The sequence below is a fragment of the Poecilia reticulata genome, chromosome 19 (genome assembly GCF_904066995.2).
Source record: "Poecilia reticulata chromosome 19, P_reticulata-male-v2, whole genome shotgun sequence".
Classification (NCBI taxonomy): Eukaryota; Metazoa; Chordata; class Actinopteri; order Cyprinodontiformes; family Poeciliidae; genus Poecilia; species Poecilia reticulata.
Window position 1 is genome coordinate 6,284,409 of NC_088848.1, and position 27,797 is coordinate 6,312,205.

Below are 27,797 nucleotides of genomic sequence, written 5' to 3' on the forward strand. Positions count from 1 at the left end.
CAAAACATCAGCCAGACAGCATAGGTACTGAGAAGTGGTCTGTGGTCCCAACCTGCAGAACCATTCCTTTATTGAGTGTGTCTTGCTAATTGCCAATAATTTCCATCTGTTGCCTATTCCATTTGCACAACAGCAGCTTCCTAAGTGGACAGTTTGATTTCACAGAAGTTTGATTTACTTGGAGTTATATTGTGTTGTTTAAGTGTTCCCTTTATTTTTTTGAGCAGTGTAAATAGAGCTGCAGACACTTACGAGCCTTGAATAAATGCAAGGTTTATTAAGATATAAAAAAAATTAAAAAACAGCATAATGATTAAAAATACAAAAAATGACCGAACAGAATAGCAGAAGAAAAAAGTGTTGTGCAGTTGTTGCAGTAAAACACTAAATATTAGCTAAAGCTAGCATTTTAAATTAACAATACTGGTGCTTTATAAACGTGGACAGACTTTATTTACATTTGAAATGCACACATTGAGCTAACGTTCGTTGCAAGTTAAAATAAATACACACAGTATCAGCATAAATATATGCAGCAACTACTAAATGTATCTGCAGCAGAGTTCAGAAAATGTTGGCTTTGACCAGTACAGGTCGCTGTTTCCTCACCTTGTAAATGTAGCTCGAAATTACTCATTAATTTCATCTGCGTGATGACGTGTCCAGGCCTCTGCGCCTCAGGTGTGTTCATTTAGAGGTTAATCAGCGTCTCCAGGTGTCCAAGCATAAAAAAAGCAGGTGATGTTGGACGGGAAAGCGCTTTGAAACTTTTCGGATTTGACAGTTTCTACAAACGCAATGAGTGATTCGTAACAACAACAACAACAACAACAGGTAAGTCGACGTCATTTCACTGTGTGAACAACGCACACAGGTAGTTCTGTTTGGATCAGAACTACCTCGGACTTCCGCGCTTTGGTTGTTTTCTTCAAGGAGTCTGATAAAATGAATGAAGCTCGGTGGCCTGAGGATGGAGATGCGTGGAGTGACGCAGAGGCTGATGCGGGGATGGACTGCGAGCTGCTGCAGGCCATGACCAAGGAGGACGAGGACATGAATGTCTTCAATGAGGAGACATTTGGGACGGGTGAGTCCATCAGAAACTCCTGTATTTAATCAGAAAAAGGTGAATATGAAACGTCTGTATTTCAGCTTTATTTACTGCATTTGAACAAAAAAAAAGTTTGTAGAATGGGTAGCAATTTGAGTACAGTTTTGGTAAAATTATACCTTAGAACATGCTTTACTTACTAGGTTTTACTCGACTAATATCAAGTATCAATACTCTTGAATAAATTGTCTGGATACTTCAATGGAGCATTAGAGAAACTACATGCATTTATAGTAAAGGTAAACTTTTTACAAAAACTGATTTTTTTTTAGGAAGCAAATTCCTGGGCATTTCTGAGCATGCTGGAAAATAACTGGCATTTTCTGGAAAAACATGGAACTTTTCTGACTGCAAAGCTTTAAATTTTTTGTCTCTTGGAAATTTTGAGTTTGAAAAATTTACTTTTTGAAACTTGGAAATGTCCATGCTCTAGAAAATTTCACAGATCTAATTTTTTTGTTTAGCAGCTAGACATTTTATTTGAGTTTATTTTGCATTATTTTTACATTGATTTGTCATTTTTAAATCTACAATGGCTCTAACTTGCTGTAGTTGGATATTCCACCCACTGAGTAACTTCACTGAATGAAGACGTTTTAAATAAAACTTCATTATCAGACACACATCTGTGCTTCATAAGTTGTAAAGTGAGAGAAAATTGATTTGAAAATGTTTTTTTTTTAAATCATTTATGATTAACCCTAACCCTTTATATTTTGGTCCATCTGACATTTTTTTCAAATATTAAATTACATTTTGATCAGTTACTCAGTACATAAGTAACTTTTTTTTTTTTTTTTTACTCAAATTTTCTTAGTTTTTACTCGAGTTAAAAATGTCATTACTCTTACTTGGGTGCTCTAGTCATATTTGGGATTTTTTAACTAACTTGCATATTTGATTAAATCTGCATTTAAAGTGAAACTAGTTAAGTCCACATTGAGTAAATACTCATTTGAAACTTAAACGTTTGCACTATAAATTGGACTAAGATTTGTTTGTTTTTTTTTGTAGTGCAGGCCAATGTCCATAAACGGAATCCATTATCTGCAGGATGAATGTAAATTGTTTTAATTTAGATCTCGACCCACATGGAACGACGGCGCTGTTGGCTGATGGCGCCGTTTCCTTTCAAGAGCTGTCGCTGCGGCCGAAGGTCAAACCTCCGTCGCCTCCCAGGCAGAAGCTGCTGCATCCGACCCGGGTCGCCCCGTCTCAGCGGGGTCAGAGGTCAAGGTGGAGGGGGGACCTGGGCAGGGAGCAGATGTTTGAAGACCCGGCCGTAATGAGGATAGTGGAGGGACGACCGAGCCTCACGGTGACCAAGATGGCTGCTCTGAGATCACATTGGTTTGATCACATATCGACGTATTCATCTGATTATCGGCTTGTTTTACCGTTTCAGAGTCTGGACAGCGCCATAGTGAAGTGTGGGCCCGTCGTGTCCAGGAATACCTCTGTGGATGATGTAAGGGAGCGCTGGACTTTAACTTCCCTTGTCTGAACGCTGCAAATAATTTTACCAAGTATTTTTGGTTTAGTTTCTGCTGACAATATCTTGGTGGTGTTTTTCAAAGTGAAGCCACCAGATGGCGCTAGGTGGGCTTCAGAAAACCAGGAAAATAACTTTTTTTTTTTTATCAAAGTCTAGTCTATTTCAATCATTATAAAAAGTAAAAATAATTTTTTGAGATATTTGACATGTACAACGGCCATTGTAAATAGAGTAAATTTCTACCATAAATTTATGGAATTTTGAGATTAATCTCAGAAATTTTCTAGAACAAACTTGCATTTCCAAGTCGAATATTTATCACATTGGACAATTCTGAGATCTCAAAATTAAAAATAAAAAAATTTCTAGTTTTGAGGTTTTTCTAGCAAATTTTTACTTTAAAACCTCAAATTTCCACTATTTGTTTCTTTTTTGCAGAAAAACTAATCTAGAAAGTTTTAAAGGTGACAAATGTGCTAGAAAAATCTAAAATTGAGATTAATCTCAGAAATTTTAAAGAACTTGGAAGTTTGATATTCAAAAGTAGAAAATTAAAGTCAAATTTTTTTACCTGAAGCTATTTTTTTTCCCCGTGAGTTTGAGATTAATTACAAAACGTGACTTTTTTTTTTTCTAGCAAATATTTGACTTTTTTGAGCAGCCTTTCCTTTGTCTAAATCACCCAGAATGCTGTGCAGTACATTCAATGTATATTTATTCTCCAGTTATACTTAACATTGATTAAAAAAAATTACTAGTTTGCTTATATGGGGAAATGTCTTGTTAAAATGGAAATCAAGCCCCTATATTTAACTGGCAAGTTAATTAGAAGTCAGCTTAGACTTTTTCCAAGTGTACTAAGATATTTGAGCTTGAAACGAGACCAAAAATGGTTAAGATTTTGTTTTTCCGAAGCAGTTGATGGTAACCAAATGTCTTTTCTAGAGAATGACACCTCCTTACTGGAAAAACCGTACCGATTCTGGATCGATACTCCAGGTTCGGAGGAAAACAATCTCTCAATACAACAAATGATGATTGAAGACGGCTTAAATCCTTGTGTTGGGGTTCAAATCTGTAGGACAGCGCCATAGTGTGTGTGATCGGTCACAGAGGGCGGGGTCAGCATGTGAACTCTGACTTCCTGGATCTACTGTGTCCCGTCTCTTCCTACGGAGTCCAGAGAGGAGAACCCAGAGGATTGTACTCCAGGAGGGCGTTTGGCCAAAGAGGGCCTGCTCAGGTAGATTATTCTGATTTAACTGGAATATTTTCATGGCTGAGACTTGGAGGTAGTTTTAAAATGGGTTAAAGCTGCAGTATGTAACCTTTTATAAATGTTTTTTAGACACTTGTTAAACTGTCACACTGATGGCATAATATAAAACAATCTGTGAAAAGATCGCTCTCCTCCCTTACCAGATACAACCAATCAGAGCCAGTAGGCGGGTCTTAGTGCTGTCAATCAATCTCGTACTCTCTACAAAATGTGTTTATGGTGGAGAAACGAATTGGTTACTAGAAAACTGTATCTGCTGTCATCTGTGGCCATGCTAGCTAGTTTTAGCATTCGTAACAAGCTTTTAATTTTTAATCCAACTGTTTGGTGCCAAGAAAAATATGTTTAACAGGAGGTAAAACTTTTTTTACCAATCTCTATTCAGTTTGTTTACATGGTGCCAATTCACAACAGACGTCGTCTCAACCAGAGGAGGTCTGAGAAAGAAAAGCCATAAAGAAGCTCTGTTAATATTTTTGATGTCATGATCAAAATAATTTATAATTAAAAATGAGCTACAGAGCAGCCCAGTGTAGGTTAATGTGAAATCCATGTAAAAAGTGTTGTGTTGTAATATATTCAGATTTAAAGTTTTTCTTTCCCTGTCTGTCCATCTATATTTAATTTTATTTTTCAGATTCATGCACCAGTGATGCCCAGATCACCCATCTTCCCACGGCAACCGTTGACGCCACGGCAACCGTTGACGCCACGGCAACACTTGAATCAGGTTTTATTAAACCCTCATCACTTTAGAGCAGAGGACTGCAAAAACACAATCTTACCAAATATTTTCTGGTGCAAATAAATTGGTACATCTTAAATTAGACCAAACAAACTTAAAAATTACTTTTCAGCAAGATAAAGCAGCTTGTTTTACATTACTTCATCAATATAAAAGAATTTCAGTGGGCTTGGTGCCTTTCATAAATATTAAGGAATTGATGTAAAACAAGCTCCTATTTCTTACTGTAAAGTTGCGTGCAAGTTTTTGTTTTAAATGTTCTGACCTCTTATGCATTTATAATTGTATTCAGTTCACACTGCATTGTGTCAAACAAACCAAATCATTTGGGGGGGGGAATGTTCCCATCCTCGCCTGTGGGGGCGCTGTAACAAAAACCACTGAAGGAAATGACAAACCTCTGAAGACGCTGAGCTCAACTTTCTTTTTCACAAAATTTAAAAATTGGAGTAGCTTCAGATTTTAGCAGTTGCTTGATTTCTCTTGGAAGATGATGAACCATTTCTCCCGCTAGTGCTAGGCTAGCACGACTGTTTTGGTTGTATTTACCCAGAATGCTTTGTGCTGTAGTCCTCTTCCTGCTTTAGGAGTGTCTCTTGTCCGCTTGGTGTTCACACATGCATCAGAAGCGCAACCAAGAGGAGACCGAGGTTTTGGTTGGTTACGCGTTCCTCAAACGAAACAAACTTTCTAGACAAACAGACTGGAGTTCTGTTAAACTGGACTATACATGGCTGGTGTGAATGGTCAAAATGTACAACTTGCAGTCAACAGGGAACTTGTTGCTAAAATTTAGATCTTTTATGGACTATGAATAATTTCAGACTTGGCTGCATTTATTTGACTTTGTTTTTTTGTAATTTCGCCCCAGACGGAATGCTTCATGTTCCCTCAAAACCGCTTTTCCTCCTCCACGCCTCGGCCTCTGACTTCAAAATCCATGCAGCTTCGCTTCGGTGACGACTCTCCCAGACCGTCCCCGTTTTACAGCCCATCAGCCAACCCTGTGCAGCCGCTCAGGTAACCTTCACACAATAAATGTGTACTAATCTGGCTGTTTTTTGTTTTGGATTTTACTGGAGAAATACTTGTCACAAATTATATGCGCCAGCCGCTGGTCCAACATGGTACAACATCTGGAGTCCACCAACCAGCAGGTGGCACTACAGTGCCCAGTTTCATAACGACGCAAGAGATGATCAGTCAGGTTATCCTGTTCATAGACATAATATAAGGATAGACGCCTCATGGATCGCTCATCTATTGTCGCTGATGAGATTTAGGGCAGCCATCTTGGAGCAGTCCACCGCTCCAACTCAGTATGATGAGCATATTACAAAGCACACAGCCGTTCATAATTTATTTAGTAATGTCGATACATATTTATATAACTATACAAACACAAATAAATGATTAATACTGAATAATGTATATTGGATACATGTTTGTGTGTGTATATATATATACATGCACGTTTTTCAGCCGACGAGTTCTAGCTTCAGAGAGATTCAGCAGCTGAGATTGAGTCCAAAATCCGATGTGAGATTCATCTGTGCTGCAGTGAATCCGTCTCTCTTTATAGACATCTCCCTCTTCTTCCTCACCTTGTCTTTATGAAACCTTCAAAACAAACGGAATATTTCGGACGCATCTTACTTTTGACAGTGAGAGAATTGCATATAAATAATAGTCTTTACCACCTGTGTAAACTTTGCTGGTGAATGTTATAACAAGTTTTATATGTGTTGTTTCATTTCTAATATAGGCTATTGTGTCAGATAATCTAAGTCAATGTTGGAGAATAATTCATTTTTTTAGATTTAGCGGGGCTGAACCCCGTATTACACCAAGCACTAATGGTTAAACTAATATTAGTTGGCATCTCGCCGGTGGACATAAATACAGTAAAGTAATATTCTAATTACGAAATGTATATAATAATATGTCCATCATGTGAAATGTTGTCTGTGGAGCCCTCACATCAATGGTCAATCGATCCGAACAACAATTTCCCTCAGTGCTGAGGCATCTTCTGTTGTTTTTTGGTTGAGCAAAGTAGGAGGGTCGACCGCTCCAAGATGGCCGCCGTATTTCCTGTGCCGGAGCAGCCAATGCAGGGTCTACTCTTATATTATGTCTATGATCCTGTTTCTCTGGCTCATCAGTTTCCCTGGTCCAGTCACGCAGCTCCATCCTCAACATGCACGGCTTCTCAGTCAAAAGCGGCGTCCGTTTCACAGGTTGGTGCTACACTAACTGAAGGATTATAATAAAATGTTGAAAAGATTAACAGTGTTTTTCCTGAAGAAAATGTGAAGGCTGGGACCCTTACTCCAACCTCATGACAGACAAAGAAAAGGAGTGGATCATTCGCCTGCAGATGATTCAGCTGCAAAGCGAGAATCCGTACCTCGAGGACTATTATTACCAGGTAGGAAAGTTAACAATTTAGAAAACTTAATCACATCTGAGAATAAGTTTTTAACTCTCGCTCTGCAATAGGAGTATTATCGCCGATTAGAAGCCAAGATGGCCGAGGAAGAGCTGGGCATCAGGAGCAAGAAGGAGCCGCCCAAACTCACCACACCGTACATCACCAAGACGGACGCCTACACACCAGGTTCCCTTTGGCGTTGAAGCGTTTTCACTGCAAAAACGAACATCAACTACTATTTTTGGCCCAGTTATGTAGGGACACTCGATACAAGACAAAACTAACTCGCAAGAAATGGGAGTTTATTTTACGTTGGTTGCTTAATGTTGCAGATTATTTCACTGAACATTTTTCCTGTTCAGTGAAATAATCTGCAAGTGGAATTTAGTATTAAGGAACCAGAATTTGGTTGCTAGGTGACAGGCTGGGCTTGGCGGGTGTTGCTAGGTAACGGCACAGTGACAGTTGATTTTGACACGATCTGCCAGTGGAACAGTAGGGTTTTTTTTATTTATTTTTATTTCCCCCAAACAATATTAAGGAATTATTGACTTAAACTCCTACATCTTGCTGATAAGTTACTTGTGAGTTAGTTTTGTCTCATTTCAAATGTACAAGTTGATTTTCGCTCTTGAAACTAGACCAAAAGTACTTAAGATTTTAGTTTTCCAGTGTTCAGGTTGTCCTGTGTCTATAAACTGTGTGGTCTCTCAGTGGTCCACATCGAAGGCTCTTTGGGTCAGGTCGCTGTCTCCACGTGTTATTCTCCGCGCCGGGCCATCAGTGCCGTCCATGCAGTCCAAACTCACGGCCCTCTTGAGGTTTGTTGTTCAACTCCTGTAAATAAAGATATTATAGTGCCTTCCTTGATGATCAGCTTTTTTTTTTTCCCCAAAGGCACAAAAAGACACCAGACAACAGCGACTAGAGATTCTCAGCAAAATAGAAAAGGTAACAGAGTCTCTTGTCACTTTAAATCCAAATAAACTGCTGATGGCGATGTCCCCCAAACTCAACATTTACACTCCCAAGTGAAAATAGCTGTGAACAGATGCACATTCATACAACCCTACATCTGTAAAAAGGATAATTAGTTCCTCCTGTACAGCCAACAACAATGCAGCAAGTGGTTTCTAGATAAGTCAAAAACAAAATTCTTTTCTTTTCTAGCAGCCATTGTGCAGCGCATACATTGGTAAAACCAGCTGACCAAAGGTCCTGGAGCTGGCCAAACTGACTAGGTAATGGGCAGAACTCTGCTGGAGTTGCTAGGCAATGAGTGGAACTCTGCTGGGGTTGCTAGGTAACAGGCTGGTCTTTGCTGGTTTGTCATGATACATTTGCAAGGTTTTGGAAAATGTTAATGTTTTTTGGTGTCTGGAAAAATAAACTTATTACCAGAAACTATTTTTTTTTTTTTTTTAGCTTTGTTTCTAGAAACGTTTCAGACACAAATAAAATGTTAAATTTGTTTGGGCAGAATCTGTCCCCTTTAAATGACTAACTTATTAGGAAAAACTTGCATTTGCTAGTATTTTAGGTAAATGGATTTATTGAACTGAACTTTATAGTAAATGTTGAAAATCAACATCTGCAAGTTGCATATTTGTTCTACTGTGTATTAGGGCTGTTGTAGATGGAATAAATTACTGCTGAGGAAATGTGAATTTCTTGTTTCAAAAGTAGAAGGAAAGAACCAACTTTTGCAACTTGGAATTCTCTACATTGTAATGTTTTTTTTTTTTTGTAGAAAATGTGAGAATTGTAAAATTTCTGTTGTAGTTTTTGTATTCCTGACTTTTTTTTTTAATGCAGTTGTTCATAGTTTTGCTGGAGGTGGAGGAAACTGAGAGGATGAAGACAACAGTTTTGTCTGGAGCAGAAGAAATCAGACTAATGGAAAAAATTCAGAGGAAAGTGGAGCACATCTACTCTCGGCTGCAGCAACACAATGCTCCGTGAGTCTTGACAATGCAACACCAGAAATAAAAATGTGCTTTTTGTTGAATAAACTTATAAATTTGTGTTGTAGAGATTCAGGAGACGGGTTTCTTTCTTTCTTGAGCATCTCGAAAGGCAAAAAGCTTCTCGCTCGTCTGCTGCCCTTCTTGAAGAACGATTCAGCGCTGAAGATCTTGCACATCGTCGCCTCCAACCTTCCTACGCTGATGAGCAAAGACGCAGAGGAAGTGAGTTGGGGTTGAAGATCACTGGGGTCTGAGAGTTGCAGGGGTTTTTTTTCCCTTGCAGTTCTGGTTTTTGAAGATTTAAGTTTTGGAAAATCTGGATTTTCTTTTTTTTTTTCTCTTTCACCCTTGAACTCTTTGGGTTTCCATAGTTTAGTGATGTCAGCACACTCAAGGTGGCCATCTTGTTTTTGCAGCTTCTATTTATTTGGACTTTGAATTCAAGTAAACAAAGATATTAGGGCTAAGATGTTTTAATTTTTACTATGCAGTTTAAATAGTCCTAACATTAAGAATAATCATCTGAAAATGGTTGAAATTTAAGAGTAAAGTGTTAACAAAATAGGTGTAATTTTGATCATCTTGTGAAGTTATGATTTATAAGTTTTACATAATATAAATATTAATCAGATTATTAATAGCAGGACTTTGAAACAATTGTACAACTATTTCCAAAGATCCACACAAACGGAGGTGCTGATTTCCTCAAATCTTTAATCAAAAATTTTTTTTGAGGAAACTTGGAAATTTCTGTTTAAAAATTTGTCAACTTTTGAAACACAGAAATGTTATGCTGTTGTAGGTCATGTAATAACCTGAGGACAAAGCTTTTTTTTTTTTTTTTTTTTTATCTGCTAATGTTCATGTAGTTAAACATAAATTCTCCATTTCACAAGTCGGAGAAGGGATGATTGAGCCAAGAACCATTTTCTGGAGACCTTTCAGACAAGAAAACAGGCAAAAAATATTAAGTTTTATTTTTAAGGTGCACCACTCGGCAGTAGCTGAAGGTCTAATTTTGGTCTTTAAACTCAATGAAGATGTCAAAAGTTTTGTATTTTGAAAAGTTATTGTGGTTTCAGGACCTTCCAGTTCTTTACCTGTCGCTCCGAAATGTGATCGGCGTTCTGACGTTCAGCCAGCTCATCAACGTTCTCAAAGCCCTGACGTCTTCAGAGTCTCCGTCGACCTGCGAGCGCCTGTCCCTGACCTGCCAGAACAAGGTTTGTAGCTTCAGTGAGTAACAGACGCTCACACTAACGGTTCATTACGCTTTGAGTGTATTCAGAGCAATTTCTGTGCTGAACACACTATGCGCTATTAACAAAAACGATGAATCAAACTCTTTGCTACGACAGCATATTAGGATCGCTGTATATAAAAATTACAGAAATTGAGAGAAATCTAAATTTGGTAATTTTTGTAAGAAATGTGGAAATTTCTTTCAAAAGTTGAGAATTAGATTTTTGGAACTAATAAAATCCCGTTCTAGAAATTTTCTCTATTTTTGTTTCTAGCAAATTGTCAACTTTTGAAACAGAAATTTGAGATTGTAAAAAATCCCACTTTTTTTTGACCCCCTCCCCTTTTTTTTCTTTTTGGCAAGAACATTATTTTATTTGAAAAATGTTAAATTATTGAAGCTCAGAATTTTTATTTTTTTGAAAACTTGAATTTCAATTTGAGTTTCTACTTTTCAAAATCAAATTTTCAGTTTTAAATTTTTTTTTTTCTGGAACTTTTCTGAGATTAATCTCAAACTTTGCAGCTTATTTGACTCTTCAAGCTCAAATTTTGAGATTCATCACAAAAAAAAAATCATGGTAGTTTGGGTTTTTTTTCTTAAACTAGTGACTCAAATACCATAGTCAAAGAATTTACTTCAAATATTAATTAAATAGGCAACCATAAAACAACTGTTTAAATGCTTTTGGACGTATTATTGGTCCTTTCCAGTTTGTGTTGCTCTGCTGCTGGAACTGATTTTGTTTTTGATTTTTGTTGGTTCAGTTTGGACTCAGCTTGCTGTACGCTCTTCTTTCCCACGGAGAGAAACTTCTTTCTTCAGGCGTTCCTCTTGAGCCCAGCATCGGAGACTTTGAGACCTGGTGGGGAAAACAGTTTAGTTCCTCTAAATCAGTTGTTTAGCATGTTATGACACTTTCTCATCCCTGTTTTTACTTTTTTATTTTTTTAGGACTGACATGATTTTCCAGGTAGCGGGACAGTTGTGCCAGTGTTCACGGGTGGAGCCGCTCTTCCTCCCGTCAAACCTGGTGCCGCTCTTCTGCCGGTACCTCGACAAGCGAACCTTGCATCAGCTGAAAAGCAACTTGGAGTAAGTCCTGTTAAATATACCAACAGATTTTCACTTTAAATGGATGCAAATAAATACTTTTTAATTTCCAAACTTGTCTTTTTAGGTCTGCAACCAGCTACCTGGCTCTGCCATCTTAGGAAACCTGCTAAGTTAAAGTCCAGGTTTGTTGGACCCAAAATGGAGGAAGCAGAGTCTTTAGTACCAAGTACAACAGAAGTTGTGTAATATACTTTTTTTTTTTTTTTTTTTTTTTTGTTCCTCACCCTCACTTCTCCCATCACATTTTGCATCTTAAACTTTCCCTTTATTTGCTTTGTTTGCTTTTCCTCCCTTTAGCCTCCACAACGCAGCTTAAACCCATTTCTTAATGTTTCTAACATCATCAGAACGATCAATTTAAGATGAGTTTCATAATTTATAATACTGGAACTATGTTATATTTACCATTGCAGGAACTTGTCAACCCAACTTTAGGTAATGCAATTTTGTAAAATTATTTTGTAAAAAATGTGTTGTGTATGCATGTGTAAAAATGCTAAATGGATTTCTTTGACAATTTTCAATCTTAAGTTTCATCTGTAAAATTTTTTTGCTTATTGTATTAATTTGGAAATGGGAATTTAAATTGCTCACCTGTAGAGCACTTGCAATATGAATAAATAAATGAGAAAAATCTGATCAAGAGAACATGAAATGCATTTTATTTATTCACTGCACACGTTTCTGCATCAAGTGAAATGGAAACGAGCCTATGTTGGCCCAAAATATTTCTGTTTTTAATTCTAAGGGTTAAATCTGAGACTTGGCCAAGATGTACCTTTTTGTCATTATTTTAGTGCCAGTTTGGATCCATTGACTCCATAACCATATTTTGGGGCTGTAATCTTGTGATTTTTAACTTTACTTTGGTGCTCATCATAATGAAAGGCTCTACCTTTTAAAAATGCAACAAAATTGGTTTTAAATATAATTTTAGTTGCAACAGGCCCAATCATTTAAATGGGGATGAGATTTTATCCTTAAAATGCATGGAAATGGATATTTATCACCATCTGAACTATTCAGTAAAACTGATATGAAGGCTGAGCTTGGTGCTAATTTAGGTTTTGGGTTTCTGGACATTGATTGCTTGAATGAGAACTGAGACCTACAGGGAAGAAAAATTCTCATTTTTCTCTGAGACTAAAAAGACTTCACTGCATATTCACAAAATCTTAAGTATTTCTGGGTAGTTTCTTGTGCAAATATCTTGGTACACTTGAAATAACCTAAAAGCTTGTTTTAGGTAAATGATTCCTTAATATTGATGAAAAATGACCAGTCCCACTAGCGTTTTTTTTTTTTTTTTTTTTCCCCCCATCCAAGGTGAAAATGTTCAAATCTGCCAGTGGAACTAGTACTTTTAACTAATTATTGATCTAAAACGAGCTTATATCTTGCTGAAAAGTTAAGTTTTATTTCAAGTGTACCAAGAAATTTGCACTAGAAATGAGAAATCTTGCTTCTCATGTGTCAAAAATTGAGTGGGCAAAAATCGCAACTCCAACTTGGAAATGGTGCCATTTTTATAAAGAAGGAATAATCTCAAACTGTTTATGGGGTATTTGTGTGTAGAATATCGGACAGATTAATGTAAAAGGAAATGAGAATGAAACGCAGCAAAAAAATTTTAAAAAGTGAAACCTTGCTCAACTGAAAACATTTGAAATCGCATCTTAAAGCTTAAAGGTTTGTAGTAGTGACTGAAGAATGTCCAGGTTTACCATCAAATCAGAAACTAATGTAATATTTGTACCACTTTGTGTCCATACAAGTTTATTAGCTCAAATGTTCCTTACATTCAACCAACTGCTTTCTTATGAACTGACCAGGCAGAGGGATCTGAAGCAGCATAATCAAGAATTGAAACTCGTATTTGTAGCCAGATGGTCGGGTCTGTTTAGATGCCAAGTAAGTGAGAGATCCAGTTGGACAGGGAAGTGAGACATTGACCCCTGCTTGACCTCATAAGAATAGGATTTGGACTTCAGGTGAGGAATCTATGTGAAAGGTGAGACATCTTTCTCTTTTTACCCACTTTTAGCTTTAACTGCACCAAAGGAAAACTTGGACAGCACCACAGAAAACCTACAGTCTGAAATAAATTGCTCTATCTGGTTTCATACAGCACTATCATGTTTTGGTGACAAAAATGCATAATGCATATTTGCTACATAACTGGTTTTCATTAATCTATTTATCAAATTACTAATATTGGATCTATACATATCAATATCAATGGTATTTAACTCAACTTCAAGTCCAATATAGAAAATATTTCTCAAATGTGTACAAATATATCGCAAGCATGTGATATTTGAATTTATTCGTAAGCTAACAGCCTTATAGCACAGCTAGCTGCTCCAGGAAACTAGAAAAGTACAGTTGGGATAAGTTTACATAAGCTACAATTAAGTTTTTATCAAGGACAAGTTAATATTTAAATATTTTTGGTCTAGTTTCTTGCGCAAAAATATAAGTACACTTGAAATGATGCACACCTTACTCAAAAATGTCTTTTTGGCAACATATAGGAGCTTTATCAGTAAATATGGTTAGAATTACAGCATAAGTTTGGATGACCAAGATAAAATTGCTAGCGGTGGATGTAGTTTTATGCTGCCTTCCAGTTGTATTCGGAACTGGAACTTCCCAGTCAGAAACTCAACCTCTAAAATCTGATTTCTACTGGGAGAAACTGTGACTATCCCTAGTTATAACTTGATAGGCTGGCTTCAGTTTCAACATGGCCGCTTCTCGCTGTCACAGTACTAAAGATTTGGTGGAAATGTTTTTATAATAAACTTGTAAGTTTGTATAAAATCAACGTTATATTGAGCGCCCGTGACTCCAAATAAATTAAAAGTGGTGTTCGCTCACTGAAAGTAAAGCTTTAAATTATGTTTGTAAGAACTAATGCAAACGAAGTTTATCGACTTTGCCATCGGTCGCAGGAAATACTGCCGCCATCTTGGAGCGGTTGTCCTGCCCACTTGGCTAAACGACATAGCAGAAGATGTCCCAGTACTGCGGGATATTTTTGTTAAAATCGACGGACTATTGACGTGAGGGCTCGGTGGATAACGTTTCACAAGTAAGATGAACCTATTATGGTATTTTGTGAAAAGAATATTACTGCTAGCTGATATTTTGTCCGCTAGCAAGATGTCATTGCTGTAGAGCTAATATTAGCCGGTATCTTAACATTATATAATGTTTGCTGTAATTCCGATGTTCAGCCCCGGTTATAAAAGCTAACCGAAATTCTGTAACTCTTAAAAGAAATGTTATTCCCTAACATCAGATGTGAGTAGAGAACCTAAAAATTGTACTCAAGAAGGAAGTCTTTGCACTCAAAAGTAAAAAGTAGTCGTCCAAGAAATTACTCTTGTAAAAAAGTATTTGGTAAAAAGTCTACTCAATACTGAGTAACTGATCATATTATCAATCATTTAATATTTAAAAAATGGCATTAGATGGACCAAAATCTAAAGTTAAGTGGAACTTTTGGTATTTTAAGGATAAAAATGAAAATTATTCATATAAAATATAACAAAATCAGGCAAAAGAAAAATTTTCAGTTTGTTTTAATTTGAAACTTATGAACCTTTAACACAAACTGCAGATCTGTGTCTGGTGAATTTGTTTTTCATTCAGTGGGTAGAGAAACCAGAAATTTTACTCAAGTAAGAGGAGCGATACTTCATAATTAAATTACTCAAGTAAAAGTAAAAAGTACAGTGTAGTAAAAATAATCCTACAAGTAAATTGTTTTCAAAAATGTTGCTCAAGTAAATGTAATTTAAGTGGGCTTATGAGTGTTGGGTAGTAACTCTGATACTACCCAACACAAAATGCAAACATTATGAACATTTACAGAACACAATTATGCTACTGTAAAAATGAAACAAATTTGATTCATAGCATTCACCAGCAAGTTTTACACAGGTTTACAAAGACCTTATTATTTACATATAATTCTTTCAAACTAATACAGCAAACAGCCAATCCTCAGTTCTTCAGTGAAGTGGTGATGGATTTGAAGTAATTATCCAATGTTTGTTCTCCTTGGGTGCATCTCACAACAAGCAGGGGAGGATCTGGAGAGGACGGGCTCCCCGGGCTGAATATTAGCCCCTACCGACCCGGGAACCTCTCCCACTTCTCCACCTTTCCTATCCTGCTGGGGTCTAAACCCGGGTTTTCTTTCCACGTCCAACATGGCGGGTCGGCTTGTCCTTCAGGGAGTTCTGGTTCTTTGTTTGGTGCAGGCTGCACACACAGGCGGTGAGTTTCTGCACATATGAATATCTGTTTTTATCAACCAACCAGACAGAATAGAAATAATTTTTGTTTCTCAATGGGGAAATTTAGGTTTCAGCATCAAAGTGTTAAAATACGCAATGGTTTAGTAGAGCCATTGTAGGTTGAAAAAAGTTCCACTAAAACACTCAAAAAGTTTCAGATTGATTTCAGAAATCTTCTATAAAAAAACACGGACATTTCTGAGCTCCAAAAGTAAAAAAAATTTAAAGGAAAAAAAATCATATATTTTTACATTAATTTCAGAATCTTTCTATAAAACAAACAACTGAGCTCAAAAATGAACATTTTTGACTTTTGGAATTTTTCTGAGTTTCCAAAGTAGAAAATTTTCAACTTTTGAAGTACAGACATTTTCAGTTTTTTTTTCAAACGTTTAGATCAATTATTTTGTGGAAATTTTTTTTTTTTGTTTTTATTTGTAGATTCACATGTTTGGCTTATGACTTAATTTTTGAGAATTACAAATCAATTCTAATTTATACATTAATATACAATAATTACATTGCAATTTAATTGCACTTTTCTAAAAAGTTAAGTCTTCTGAGGATTATTTCCAAATGTTTTGACTAAAAAAAAAACTTGTAATTCAGTCACATATTTTTCAGTTTCTTCAATCATTCTGACAATTTATTTCTCTCATGATATTTTACAGGTAGTTTTTTTAGAATGTCTTTTAGCTTTTTAAGTCCTCAAACCTTTTGCTACCTTCTAATTTAACACGTTTTTAAACATATTGATTTAAAACTATGCTTTGTTGCATTTATGTGTTTTTCTTGTGAATTAACAGATTTAATGTTTTTGGAGGTTTTTTTCTTTACCCTCCGATTCACTCTTCCGTTAGTTCACAATCAAATTGTACAATAAAAATATTGTCTAAATTGCTTAAAGTGTAGTAAAAATATCATTTAATGTCCAACTTAAATGCTACAAAAATGTGACATTTTTGTATATAAATTCTGTGGTTTTATTAGTTTACTTGCAATGCTGATCGTTTTTTGAAAGAAATGCCACGATGACAAATGAAAACCACGAAACCTGAAGCTGTTTGCTCAGATGTTCAGCAGAGGAACTGTGTCAGATTTTCACCAGCCTGTCAAAGTAACTGGGAAATTTCCAGCTGAATGGATTATAGTCTGAGGGTGAAATGTGTCCGCACATGTTTTTACACGTCTGCTCCACTGTAGCGGGAAGGTGAAATCCTCAGAGTGAGTTATGAGGCTGGAGCTGATGGAGTTGATGGTTCTGTTGGACTTTGTGTTGGTTTGTCAAATAAAATCCCAGTAAAACTAAGCAGGATATGGAAGATGATTAGGACCACAAAAAGTAAAAAATCTGACTTTCAAGTCAGAATTCACCTTTTTTCATTAGAATTCAGACTTTTTTTTGGTAAAATTTTGACTTTATTCACATAATAAACTTTTTGCAGAATTCTGACTCTTTTGCAGAATTCTGACTCCTTTTGGAGAATTCTTACTTTTTGATAAAATTCTGACTTTTTCGTAGAATTTTGTTGTAGAATTCTGACTTTTCCTCATAACTGACTGTATTTGGTAAAATTCCGACTCTTGCAGAATTCAGAATTTTTTGTAGAATTCAGTCTTTCTTTTGGTAAAATTCTGACTTTATTTGCATAATTAACTTTTCGCAGAATTCTGACTTTTTTTGGGAGAATTCTGACTTGTCACATTCTTTCACTTATAACATGGGAAAAATGTCTTAGTGAAATAATCTGCCAATGGAACTAGTAATTTTTTAAAATCAGTCTTAAGGACTTATTGACTTAAAACAAACTCTTATTTCTTTCTGAAAAGTTACTTTTAGTTTTGGCTTAATTCAAGTTTTCTAAGTTATTTGCAGTAGAAATTAGACAAAAATGCTTGGTAAGATTTTGTGTTTTTGCAGTGAGCTGGTTGAGTTTGTCTGTCAAATTTCAAACAGTCGTGTGAAATTGAAATCTGAGAACGACGATGTGCAAACGACCAACCTCCCTACGGTTCCGGCGTTAGATGAGGAGCGGCCGTAAATCTTCCCTCTGTGTTTCTGATCTGGGTTTGGTTTGTGCAATCAGAGGCAGTTTTCAGTGGCAGCAGCAGTCTAAATGTAGCATCTGTTTGTGAGAGGAGGACGGTTTTACTGCGCTCAGACAGTCACTCCAATACTTTCAAGGATTCCTTCAAATCTTTGACAAAAAAATGACTCCATACATAAATTAAGCTTCATTTTTCACTAATCAGCAAATTCCTTAAAAGGGAAACTTTTAAGCTTTAGTTTTAAATCACAAACTGGAGAAGTAAATTCAGGCCTTTAACTGTAAATCCTGTTATTTTAAAAGCACAAACAGATAAAATAACATGTAATTTTTACAGAGAAAGATCCTCACCAGCATTATTGCAGTTAATCTGGGTTCCCGTAGATATTTGGTGCTTTTCCAGAATCGAATTTCAAGATTGTTTTGTCGGTTTTGGACACTTCAGTACAAAACATTTTAAATTGGAGAAATTGAATATATAATTTCTCCAATTATATATTCTTCAAGGAATATATAAAATTACTTAAAGAGATAATGAATGTTTGCTGGAATAAAGAGTTAAAATAATAGATTTTTAACAGAATTATTAAAAAAATATTGGTGAGAAAGGACTTTTTTTGTATTATAGTGAAAGTTTATTGAAATTTTACACTAAAAATCAATCCAAAATATTTCTATTTTTATTTCTACATGTATTAATTTGATTTGTCACTCAGCCTGTAATATTTAGCTTGGGGGCAAACAATGGAAATCAACTTTGGCTGTAATTTTTATTGATGATATTCAAAATTGTTATTAATGCACAATGTCCCAAATCAAATAAACAAAATTAAATAAAATGTGAGAGGAAAGTTTAGCTTTTTTGTCGACAGTAAAAAAACATTAATGCACATCGACGTTCTAAATGACTGAAAAGTGAATAAAATATAAGAGGTCAAAATGTTTGTTCATCTCTAGAAATCATTAATTTTTATACTTTTTATACCCAAAGTAGAAAAATGCTTTAATTATAAAAATATTTTTATACCTAAAGTATAAAATACTTTAGGTATTTTATATCCATCCATCTTCATCTATCTTCACTGCATCAGGCTGAACTTGTAAATTTTATTACATCTCAGATTTTAACAGATTTATTTTGTGATGTTGAAGGTTATAGTTCCTCTTATGGAGCGTCTGACCTAATGGTGATCCCTTCAGACTCTTTGGTGTTAAAATAGATAATCTCTTCTTTTGATTTGCTTTTGGATGGATCACAGCTTAGATTCAGTTAATTATGATTCCTAACTCTTCCAGGAAATGCGCCTCAGAACGGCGGCAGGGCGGCATCATTCCTGATCCCATCGAAAGGTAAAGCAAAACCACTTGATGCAGCTTCAAACTCATATTTTTCACTTATTTAAGATATTTATTTTATTTTATTTTTTTGGCCGGTCATTGGGACAAAGGAATGGGTCAGTGTGAAAACTAAATAACACTGCAGGTTGAAATGCTCTTTTTTTTTTTTAAGTTTAAACCCGAAAAATCAAAGTATAGACAAAAATATAATAATTGTAATTTATTTATCTTACTAACTTTAGCATCAAATGTCTCACCACATATTTAATTCTTTTATTTAAAAGGTTATGGAGCTGGGGTGAACAAAGGAGTTGGAATAAATGGTAAGTTTTTCCTGTTCATTCTGTAAGCAAAGTTGGTGAAATCGACTCACTCACTCGTTCTTTGGTTGCCTAGCAACTCACTCATTCTATGGTTACCTAGCAACAATCTGTTGAGTAACTGGCGTAGTAGCAGTTTAAGATTTCGCTACGGTGCGAAGTGAAAACTGGATAACAGAGGAAAGGCCACGCCTGTAGTTTGGCAGTATTTCAGATATTTAAAACAAAAAACTAATTAATTTTTGATATCCACCAATATTAAACGATTTGAAAGTTCGATCCAAGACTTGGACTGACTAGTTATGACAACTTTATCCATTATTTTCAACAAATAAGGGTGTTTTATTTTTTAAAATGTAAAAATATGACCTTAGTGAAACAAACCTGCTGTTCCACATTCTTTAAATCAAATTAAAATTTATTTTAAACACATTTCAACAACAAGGCAGTTCAAAGTGCTTTACATCATACAATCACAAATTATGAAACAAGAAATAAACATTACATCTGTTGATCAATGTTTTACTTACAGCTAATTAACAGGTGGGTTTTCAGCCTTGATTTAAAGAAATTCAGTGTTTCGGCAGTTTTGTGGTTTGCTAAAGAAGCTCTAGAATCGTTCATGGAAATGACTAAACTATAGATTAAATGATGTTAGTATTGTATAATTCCAATTAGAAGCACTGCTTTTTTCGTTTTATTTGGATTTGTTTTCACTCCAGGAGGAAGAACTGGAGCCGCTAACGGTAAATACAGACTGTGTCTCTTTCTTGTGGAAATAATTAGTTTAGTTTACACTATTCTCTTATTGTTTTTGCAGGATATGGAGCAAAAGCCGGACCAGCAAATCTACAAAAAATGAAAGGTGGTGAGACTCGCTTTAACAAAGTCGCATTTTAACAGAAAAGAATTGATTTAAATGTTTTGTTTCCATCTCAGGTTTTGGTGCTCAAGCCGGTGGATATGGCAGACAAGCATCTAAAGGCAACGGTATTTTTGGAAAGTTGGTTAGATGTTGGGTTCGAACACTAGTGTTTATAACAGTCATGAGTGATGAGAAGCTGCGGCGTTGTCTGTTTTAGGTAACGGTGCTGCAGCTGCTTCACAAAGTGGATTTGGAAGAAAAGGCAACGGTACGGCAAACACTTTAACTACAAATAACTAAATATGAGTTAGGAAATGTTAAAGTATATTTGGGCTTTAACGATTTTGAATGCAAAAGGTTGAAAGTACCAGCAGAGATTAATATTTCAAGCAAAGATACTTTTGGAAAAGTACTTCTTGTTATAGGATTTCAGTGTTTTTTTAAATCGGGTCAGCTGAGAAAACTTTAGACTTGTGTTAGGACAACTTTAGTTTTACTTCTATGAAAGCTGCAGATTAAATTTGTTATTCCAAACAGTAAAGCCATTTGTCCTGTGGTAGTTTTTTTGCTTACCAAGGAACAAGTATTTAATGTTATCCTCTGTTTCATTTGCTTCTACTATAAGAGGAAACATCACTGAATACATATTTCAGCTTTTTTAATGTTTTGACTGTATTCAGACATTAAAATCATTGTGTGTTTATTCCAGGGTATGGAGTTATATCTGGACCAACCACTCTACAACAAATCAAAGGTTGTATAGCTTATTAAAGTCACACAAAGAGCCATTAAGGAAACTCCGTTTAATTAGTTGTTACTCCTGTTGCAGGCTATGAGGCTCCAGCTGGTAGATATTTAGGACAAGCAACCAAAGACAACGGTATTTCAACTTGTGTTGATGCAAAATCCAAGATTTATTCAGAGTAGACACATAAGTTTGGCACAATTCTTTTTTTTGCATATTTAACTGAGAAAAACTTTCTTTCTTCCACTCATACTTATTTTCGTTTGCTCTTTTTAAATCATGATACGAACAGAAACGTTCAGTGACATGGAGGTCAGGAGACTGAGAAACTCCACAGAAACTTTTTCCTAATTTATTTGATGTATTTTGGATCGCTGTTTTCTTGAAACGTACATCCCACCCCTTAGTTCAGCTTCCAGGTTAATGAGCAAATTCTCTAATATTTTCAGATAATTCATGGTTTCAAAACATAAACCTTCCATGTCAATGGTTGCTTTGGGTTGGTAAATGGTAAATCTACCATTTATGATTGAGGCCAAAAAGTTACATTTTAGTTTAATTACTCTGAATAAATTTAACATTTTTAAACCTGTTTTTTTTTTTTTTTTGTCATATTTTTCTGGCTGTTTTGGTTTAAATTAATATTTATTTCACAGCTCCCAGTTTCCTCTTCTTTGTTGTGGTTTGGACGTGATTGGTTGGAATTTTTATATAGTTGGAAATATTTGTTTTGCAGGTTACGGTGCTCATGCTGCAGCGTACGGTGGGCAAGGAGATAAAGGCAATGGTATGAAATATGTATTTGATTGTATTTAAATGTTTTTGTAATAATAAAAAGCACCAAAATGTCCTCTTACATTGAAGAATGCAACTGTTTCAGGTTACGGGGCTCAAGCCGGTGGATATGGAGGACAAGGCACTAAAGACAACGGTATTTTAGACAGCACTGAGTTTAAATATAACTCCAAAATAAAGTTTAAGACAGTTTGGAAGTTAAATATAAATACTGTTAAATGTTAAATACACCAATCATTCCTCAGGTCAAAGACTTGTAGCTGGAGCGTCCAGTAGCAACGGAGCAAGGCCAAATGGTAAGAAAAAAACATAAAACATAGTCATAAACATGTTTTTGTGTTGCTGAAATGATTAATCGTGATTAATCGATTATTAACATAATTAACTAATTTAGTACTTGATTAACCATTAACTGACTCAAATTCAGACTCAAAAGAGGTAATTTTCTGAAAGAACAACACATTGGAGAAATTGAGCCAAAAGCTCTACAAGAATATATATATGCATTTTGCAGTTAAGATAAAAAAGACACCTTTTTGCTAGTTTCAGCTTTACCAGGTCCAAACTCTGTAAAAAATCGATAAAAAAGCACCTATTGTTCTCCAATCATTAATTGGTTAATCTAAAAGTAATGACTAGATCAGCCCTACACTTTACTTTTCACATGTTGATATTAGGATTATGTTTTTTGTATCCTTTGCAATAAATGATGAAGCCTACACTAAAGGAGTGCCAAGTTTTTGCATTTTAGGAAGTAAAAATGCTTTTTTCTTATTTATAAATGGAATTCTTTACATGTTTTGATGTATTTCCAATGTTTAAAAAAAGGCTTAAATGAAAAATCGGAAGAATGTGCCAATTTGTTTATCTGATTAATCATCAGAATAGTTGATTAATCTTTAGCTCAGTTGCAGCCGTAGTTTGTTTTTTTTGTCTGTTATGTGTTGACCTTCATCTTTGACCCTTGTTTCACAGGTCAGGGACATGGAGGGAACTACCTGAAGGGATATGGCCGACCTCATTATAGTCCAGGTAATGTTGTCTAATTCTTTGTCCAATAACTCAAAACTGTTTGACTAAACCTTTAAAAATGTTCCTCTGCCCAGCTGTGGGAATGGGACAGATCAGAGGCCCCCATCCTGCCAGAGACCAAGGGAATGGTGAGTAGTTAATTACTAAGTGCTGAGTCGACCAAAATAACACACTTGTAAAAACTTTTTTTTGTTTGTTTCAGTGTATGGTGGTAATGATTACAGAACTCATCCAACTAAAGGTGCGTATTGATCCTTCACCTAAAATCCCAGTGAAATGCATGACAATATGTGGAAAACAAGGAGTATAAATAATTTATTAAGGTACTTCTTGTGTGTAAAACGTGTTTAAAGGTTTCAGTGGAGGTTATGGTGGAGCTGGTTTGGGTCTGGGATCTCTGTATGGAAATGGCGTAAAGGGACCAATGAAAGGTTGTTGATTCTGTTGAGCAAAAACTGTTTTTTTTTTCAACTGTTTCCATGTTTTTCTGAACAGCACAGTTTAATAATGTTAATATTTTAGGTTACAGTGCTTCCGCTGGTGCATCCAATGGACAAGGTTCACAATCCAATGGTAAATATTGTATACTTAAGTATGTAGCAAAACAATTACAAACAGTGACACATTTTTAACATTTTAATTGTTATCTTGCAAAAGGTCGTGCTGGAGTCAGATCACCAAATGGTCAGTTACTTCATGTATTAGTATTATTAGATATACAAGGTGAATTTAATCATACTTATTGTTGGTTTGTAACTATTTAGGGTTTGCAAATTCAAGGACTGGAGCTGCCAAGGCTGCTAAAGCAGGTGATTATTCAGCCACAGTTTTTATTTATACACAGAAGCAGTACAGCTGCAAATTAAGGATTTTTTAAATCATTTTTATTTGACTGATTTTCATTCTTCACGTGTTTCACTCATGATTATATATTTTCCTATTTTAAAGGATTTTGTTACCTAATAGTAACAACATTCCTTATATATTACAGTAATATCCACTTGAATGAAGATATTTTCACAAACTATAAAATAATGTATAACAGTTTTTTTTTTATTCCTCAGTGCCTGACATTAGAACATAATAAACTTTTCCTGTTTTAGATTATATTACCAAATCTTACCTAAATAAAATTTTTGTGCAAATGTTTGGTACTACTTTAGAATAAGACCCCCCTTATAGATGGCTAATAAATAGTTTAGAGATATGTTATTAATTCATCTATAAACACTTTATAAATCAAATCTGTTTATTATGCATTAAATAAGGGTGAGAAGGAGACTATATGCTAAAAAATTACATTTACAAATGATTGTTGTGCTTACAAGGTAGCCTGAAATGCTAAATATAACAACTCTAGATATAATATAGGTCTTCTCACTCTTAATTAATGTATAATAAACAGTCATTAATGATTTATGAAGTGCTTAGAAGAGCATTAATATCTTAACTACTGAGCAAAGTTGTCTTTTTTTATCAATTGTACTGTAATTTGATTTCATTTGATAATTGAAGGATATGGAAGTACCACAGGAGCTGCTTTAGGACCCCAACTAGGTAACTCATGTTTCAAACATTTAAAAGTTTAAACTATTTTGGGTGATGCTTTATTTATGCGTTTGATCTTTAGGGTATTCAAATGGAGCAACTCCCAATGGGTTTGGATCCAACCATAAAGGTACCAGATTCTGTTTTAATCCGATTGAGACCTAAACATTCCTGGTTTATAGTGTCGAACATTTGCTAACTATGTCTGTTTAACCCAAGGTTATGGAGCTGTGAAAGGATTTGGTCCTCAGATGAATGGTAATTACCACCAAAAATAAATTTTTTGAACATTTTTACACTTCCATTTGGGTCTTAATTGCTTCTAAAAACATTATAGAAATGACACCCAGCAAAAAATATGTGCAATTTTTTTTTTGCCAAATAATTGCAAAAATAAAAAAATTGCGATTATTTTTGCAATTTTTTTAATAGCAAAAATAAAAAAAATTATTGCCAATTTTTTTGGCAATAAATTCAAATTTTTTGTTGTCTGGAAAATGAGCTGTTTCAAAAACCTCCCAAATGTTGAGTCATAGTGTACGGGCACTACACCGTTGCTTAGCAACCTCAGCCAAGCCCAGCCCGTCACCTAGCAACCGTAGTGGAACTCTAGAAGGTTTAGTCAGCTGGTTTTACTGCTACTGGGTTTAAAGTGACAGAGTCCTAAAAACATCTCATTCTGGAAGGGAAGCAATGTAAAATAATTTTTGACTTCTCCAAAATTAATATTTTTAACCTTACTGTGTGTTCATTTCTCCCATGAGGCCTTGGAGTTGGACGTGTTGCTGCGCTGGGGGGCCACGAACACCAACATGAGGGTAAGTCTCCTTTAGCCAATAGCAAAAGAGGTATTTAGGAAAAAAAACAAACAAAAGGAGTCATTAGACAGCTAAAATTATTCTGCTGCTTTCCTACCACTGTCTTTATATAGAACACAATTGGTGTCAAACGTTTGTGCAGCAAAATTCTTTGTTTGTGCCACTATTGTTTTAAAGATATTAATAAATGCTTAAATGTTTTCTGGAACAAAAGCAGCTCAAATGAAAATTGTTGCTGCACAAACACAGCAAACATTTGAGGCCAGTCTGTTTTGATTTGGGTAAGGCTGGACCTTTAAACTTTTATTAATATCTTCAAAACAAAAGCAGCACAAACAGAGTTGATTGACATCCATTTTGTTTGATTTGAAGAGCGTGCGACGGCTGATTGACCTTTCATGACCTCTTAAAATATTTAGTAATCTTTTAAAGATTTTGCTGCACAAACACAACAAATGTTTGACACCAATTTTATTACATTTGACGGTGGGAAGGCCACCATGTCACCTCTTATTCACGTCAAATATCATCAGTAAAGTGGCTCTGTCGTTTATGTCTGGTTTCCAGGTTTCGGGTCGGTGACTGGAAAAGGTCAATCTGTAAGAGGAGCAGCTTCATCAGGTGGAAACGGCCTGAAAGGCCGAGTCCTGCCGACTCAGCAACAGGCTGCTGCTTCCAGTCCCACCGCTGGCGTTCACTACCTGGGCCCAAACGAGAAGTACCAGAACCTGGCTTCACCTGCGTTGATAGGTATTTTCCTAGAACCTACATAAAAGAACCACAGACAACGTATATGAATTTATGACTAAACTTCTGCAAGCAAAAGGAGAAGACTCTGTCAACTGCTTCTCAGAGCTGTTCACAGAGCGTTCTGCTTCTCTTTGGATACAGCTTGTCTTTTATTCTCAAACTTCAAAGAGGGAGGATAGGCAAGATAGACAGCAGAGGAAAAACAGCAAAGGTCGTAAAACATTTTACCTAAACAAAGCAAAGGTCGTAAAACAATTTAACATCTGGCCCCTGATCTGAGCCCGGTTCAAATCTCGGTCAAACTGTTTCACATGAAGATAACAGGCAGCTGTGACTTCCAGGTCAGTTCACACATACAGTTTAAACAAGAGAACACTTTAACCTGAATATGAACTAAAGTAACAACAAAATGATAAAATCTCTATCATTCCCCCCTTTTTATCATTTCACCATGTGTGTAAACCTTATTCAAAAGCCAAGCATAGAAAAGAAAAGAAATAAAATAGAACCAAGAAATGCAAAATATATACATTTTTTGTCCTAGTCTAAACATAGAAATTACACAATGATCATAATGAATAAATGAAATAAACAAAAACAAAAGAAAGAAACAGCAAAAAATCAAACGCAGTTTTCTCATCCCTAACACCACTTGTTTTCACATTTTTGGTGTAGGAATCATTCAGCAAATGAATTAATCCGTTCAGTGATTACAGAACATCATCATTGCACAGAAAATCGTCAGAATCTCAAAACAAGTCATCTTCATTCGTCTCATAGGATGCCTTTGCTAGCTGATAACTGACAACAGTTGTGTTACTTGTCTTAAACATCATACTTCGTAGGTATGGAATAATGCAACCCTTAAAAGGACAGAACAGAACCGAAACAAACAGAATAGGTGTCATGAGCTTTAACAGTAAAGTCCACCATGGACCAGACATGAGCCATGAAAACAAATCAAAAAAGGATGAGCCGCGTGTTCCACTCTCCACATATTTATTTTTTTTTTCAAGATCCTCCAGCTCATATAGAGCATCAGAAATGGTTCCTCCAGTTCCTGTTTCATCAGGAACGAAAGTGCAACACGTTGGGCCAATAATTTTGCAAACCCCTCCCTGAGGGGCAGTGAGGAAATCCAGAACAACACGATTTTGCATAACCATGTTTCTCAGTTCAGTCAGCTCCTTCGCGGTGCCATTGGCCAGCTGGTATGTGATGTTGATTAGTCGCAGTAATCCGTACCTGTTTATCTCTACGTGGTCCCGAATCTCACCTACTCCAACCCACGGAAACAGACCTTGCATGAATTTTTCTCCGCCGTTCCAAATCCTGAATTCCCATGGAACTCCAGTGTCTGTTGTGAGGCCTCCCCAGCGTTTGACCTCAGGCATCACGCTTGGAGCGAGCAGCCAGAACGTGTCGTCCTTTCCTGATGAATACAATCAGGTACAGGAAGTACCAGTCTGCCATCACCCGTGAACCATAGTCTCCTGGCACTATGGCACTGCACAGCGTTGTCTCCTGTTTCCTCTTTGTCTTATGCGTGATGTTGAAACTCCTCTCCTGAAGCATGTTGTCACAGTCTGGGTTGTCCTTCCAGACTTTGCAGTGTGGAGTCATCCTTTGACCCCTGCAGGCTGTGCAGTCGATGAAATCCTGTGTTGGTTCGCAGTAGGTGTAAACTCTGTTACACAAGTTCCAGGGCAACGTCCCTAGAATAACATGTCCATTATTGTAGACACAGTTCCCCAGAGATCCTGGTTTAGCTCCTGCTAATGAAATGGTCTCTGGTATTTTCCATGCGGTTAGTGGAAATGGAAATACGTCAGCATTAAAGG

At 35.8% G+C, this 27,797-nt stretch overlaps 2 protein-coding genes across 3 annotated transcripts; both read left to right on the forward strand.

Moving 5' to 3' along the window:
• The first annotated feature begins 446 nt into the window (after positions 1–446).
• patl2 (PAT1 homolog 2) lies at positions 447–12,029 on the forward strand. 2 transcript variants are annotated; one of them, XM_081600617.1, is made up of 19 exons: positions 447–834; positions 934–1,087; positions 2,191–2,429; positions 2,517–2,579; positions 3,552–3,605; positions 3,688–3,849; positions 4,523–4,615; positions 5,502–5,650; positions 6,796–6,870; positions 6,938–7,061; positions 7,133–7,250; positions 7,779–7,885; positions 7,962–8,015; positions 8,880–9,022; positions 9,097–9,253; positions 10,114–10,254; positions 11,042–11,139; positions 11,229–11,369; positions 11,455–12,029. In XM_081600617.1, exons 2-19 carry the CDS (start codon positions 946–948, stop codon positions 11,486–11,488), a joined length of 2,094 nt encoding a protein of 697 aa, XP_081456743.1. In that variant the 5' UTR covers positions 447–834; positions 934–945; the 3' UTR covers positions 11,489–12,029. The 2 variants fall into 2 exon arrangements, with proteins under 2 accessions (XP_081456743.1, XP_081456742.1); XM_081600616.1 differs by having other exon boundaries at positions 937–1,087.
• Positions 12,030–14,490: 2,461 nt separating this feature from the next.
• Positions 14,491–25,979, forward strand: LOC103481809 (uncharacterized). The gene is made up of 24 exons (XM_081601016.1): positions 14,491–15,677; positions 19,042–19,095; positions 19,368–19,406; positions 20,126–20,149; positions 20,224–20,268; positions 20,343–20,393; positions 20,486–20,536; positions 20,978–21,022; positions 21,098–21,148; positions 21,750–21,800; positions 21,894–21,944; positions 22,054–22,104; positions 22,784–22,840; positions 22,915–22,968; positions 23,043–23,081; positions 23,194–23,271; positions 23,363–23,413; positions 23,498–23,524; positions 23,605–23,649; positions 24,356–24,397; positions 24,471–24,518; positions 24,608–24,646; positions 25,153–25,206; positions 25,774–25,979. The coding sequence occupies exons 1-24, from the start codon at positions 15,611–15,613 to the stop codon at positions 25,977–25,979; spliced, it is 1,320 nt and encodes a 439-aa protein (XP_081457142.1). The 5' UTR covers positions 14,491–15,610.
• Positions 25,980–27,797: the final 1,818 nt, after the last annotated feature.

Excerpts from the sequence above, each read along its gene's own strand:
- patl2 (XM_081600617.1), top strand. The coding sequence starts at position 946 with ATGAATGAAGCTCGGTGGCCTGAGGATGGAGATGCGTGGAGTGACGCA. Across the intron at positions 1,088-2,190 it reads TGAGGAGACATTTGGGACGG|ATCTCGACCCACATGGAACG; the intron begins GTGAGTCCATCA and ends GTTTTAATTTAG. Across the intron at positions 9,254-10,113 it reads TGAGCAAAGACGCAGAGGAA|GACCTTCCAGTTCTTTACCT; the intron begins GTGAGTTGGGGT and ends TTGTGGTTTCAG.
- LOC103481809 (XM_081601016.1), top strand. The coding sequence starts at position 15,611 with ATGGCGGGTCGGCTTGTCCTTCAGGGAGTTCTGGTTCTTTGTTTGGTG. Across the intron at positions 21,149-21,749 it reads ACAAGCAACCAAAGACAACG|GTTACGGTGCTCATGCTGCA; the intron begins GTATTTCAACTT and ends TTTGTTTTGCAG. Across the intron at positions 21,945-22,053 it reads ACAAGGCACTAAAGACAACG|GTCAAAGACTTGTAGCTGGA; the intron begins GTATTTTAGACA and ends ATCATTCCTCAG.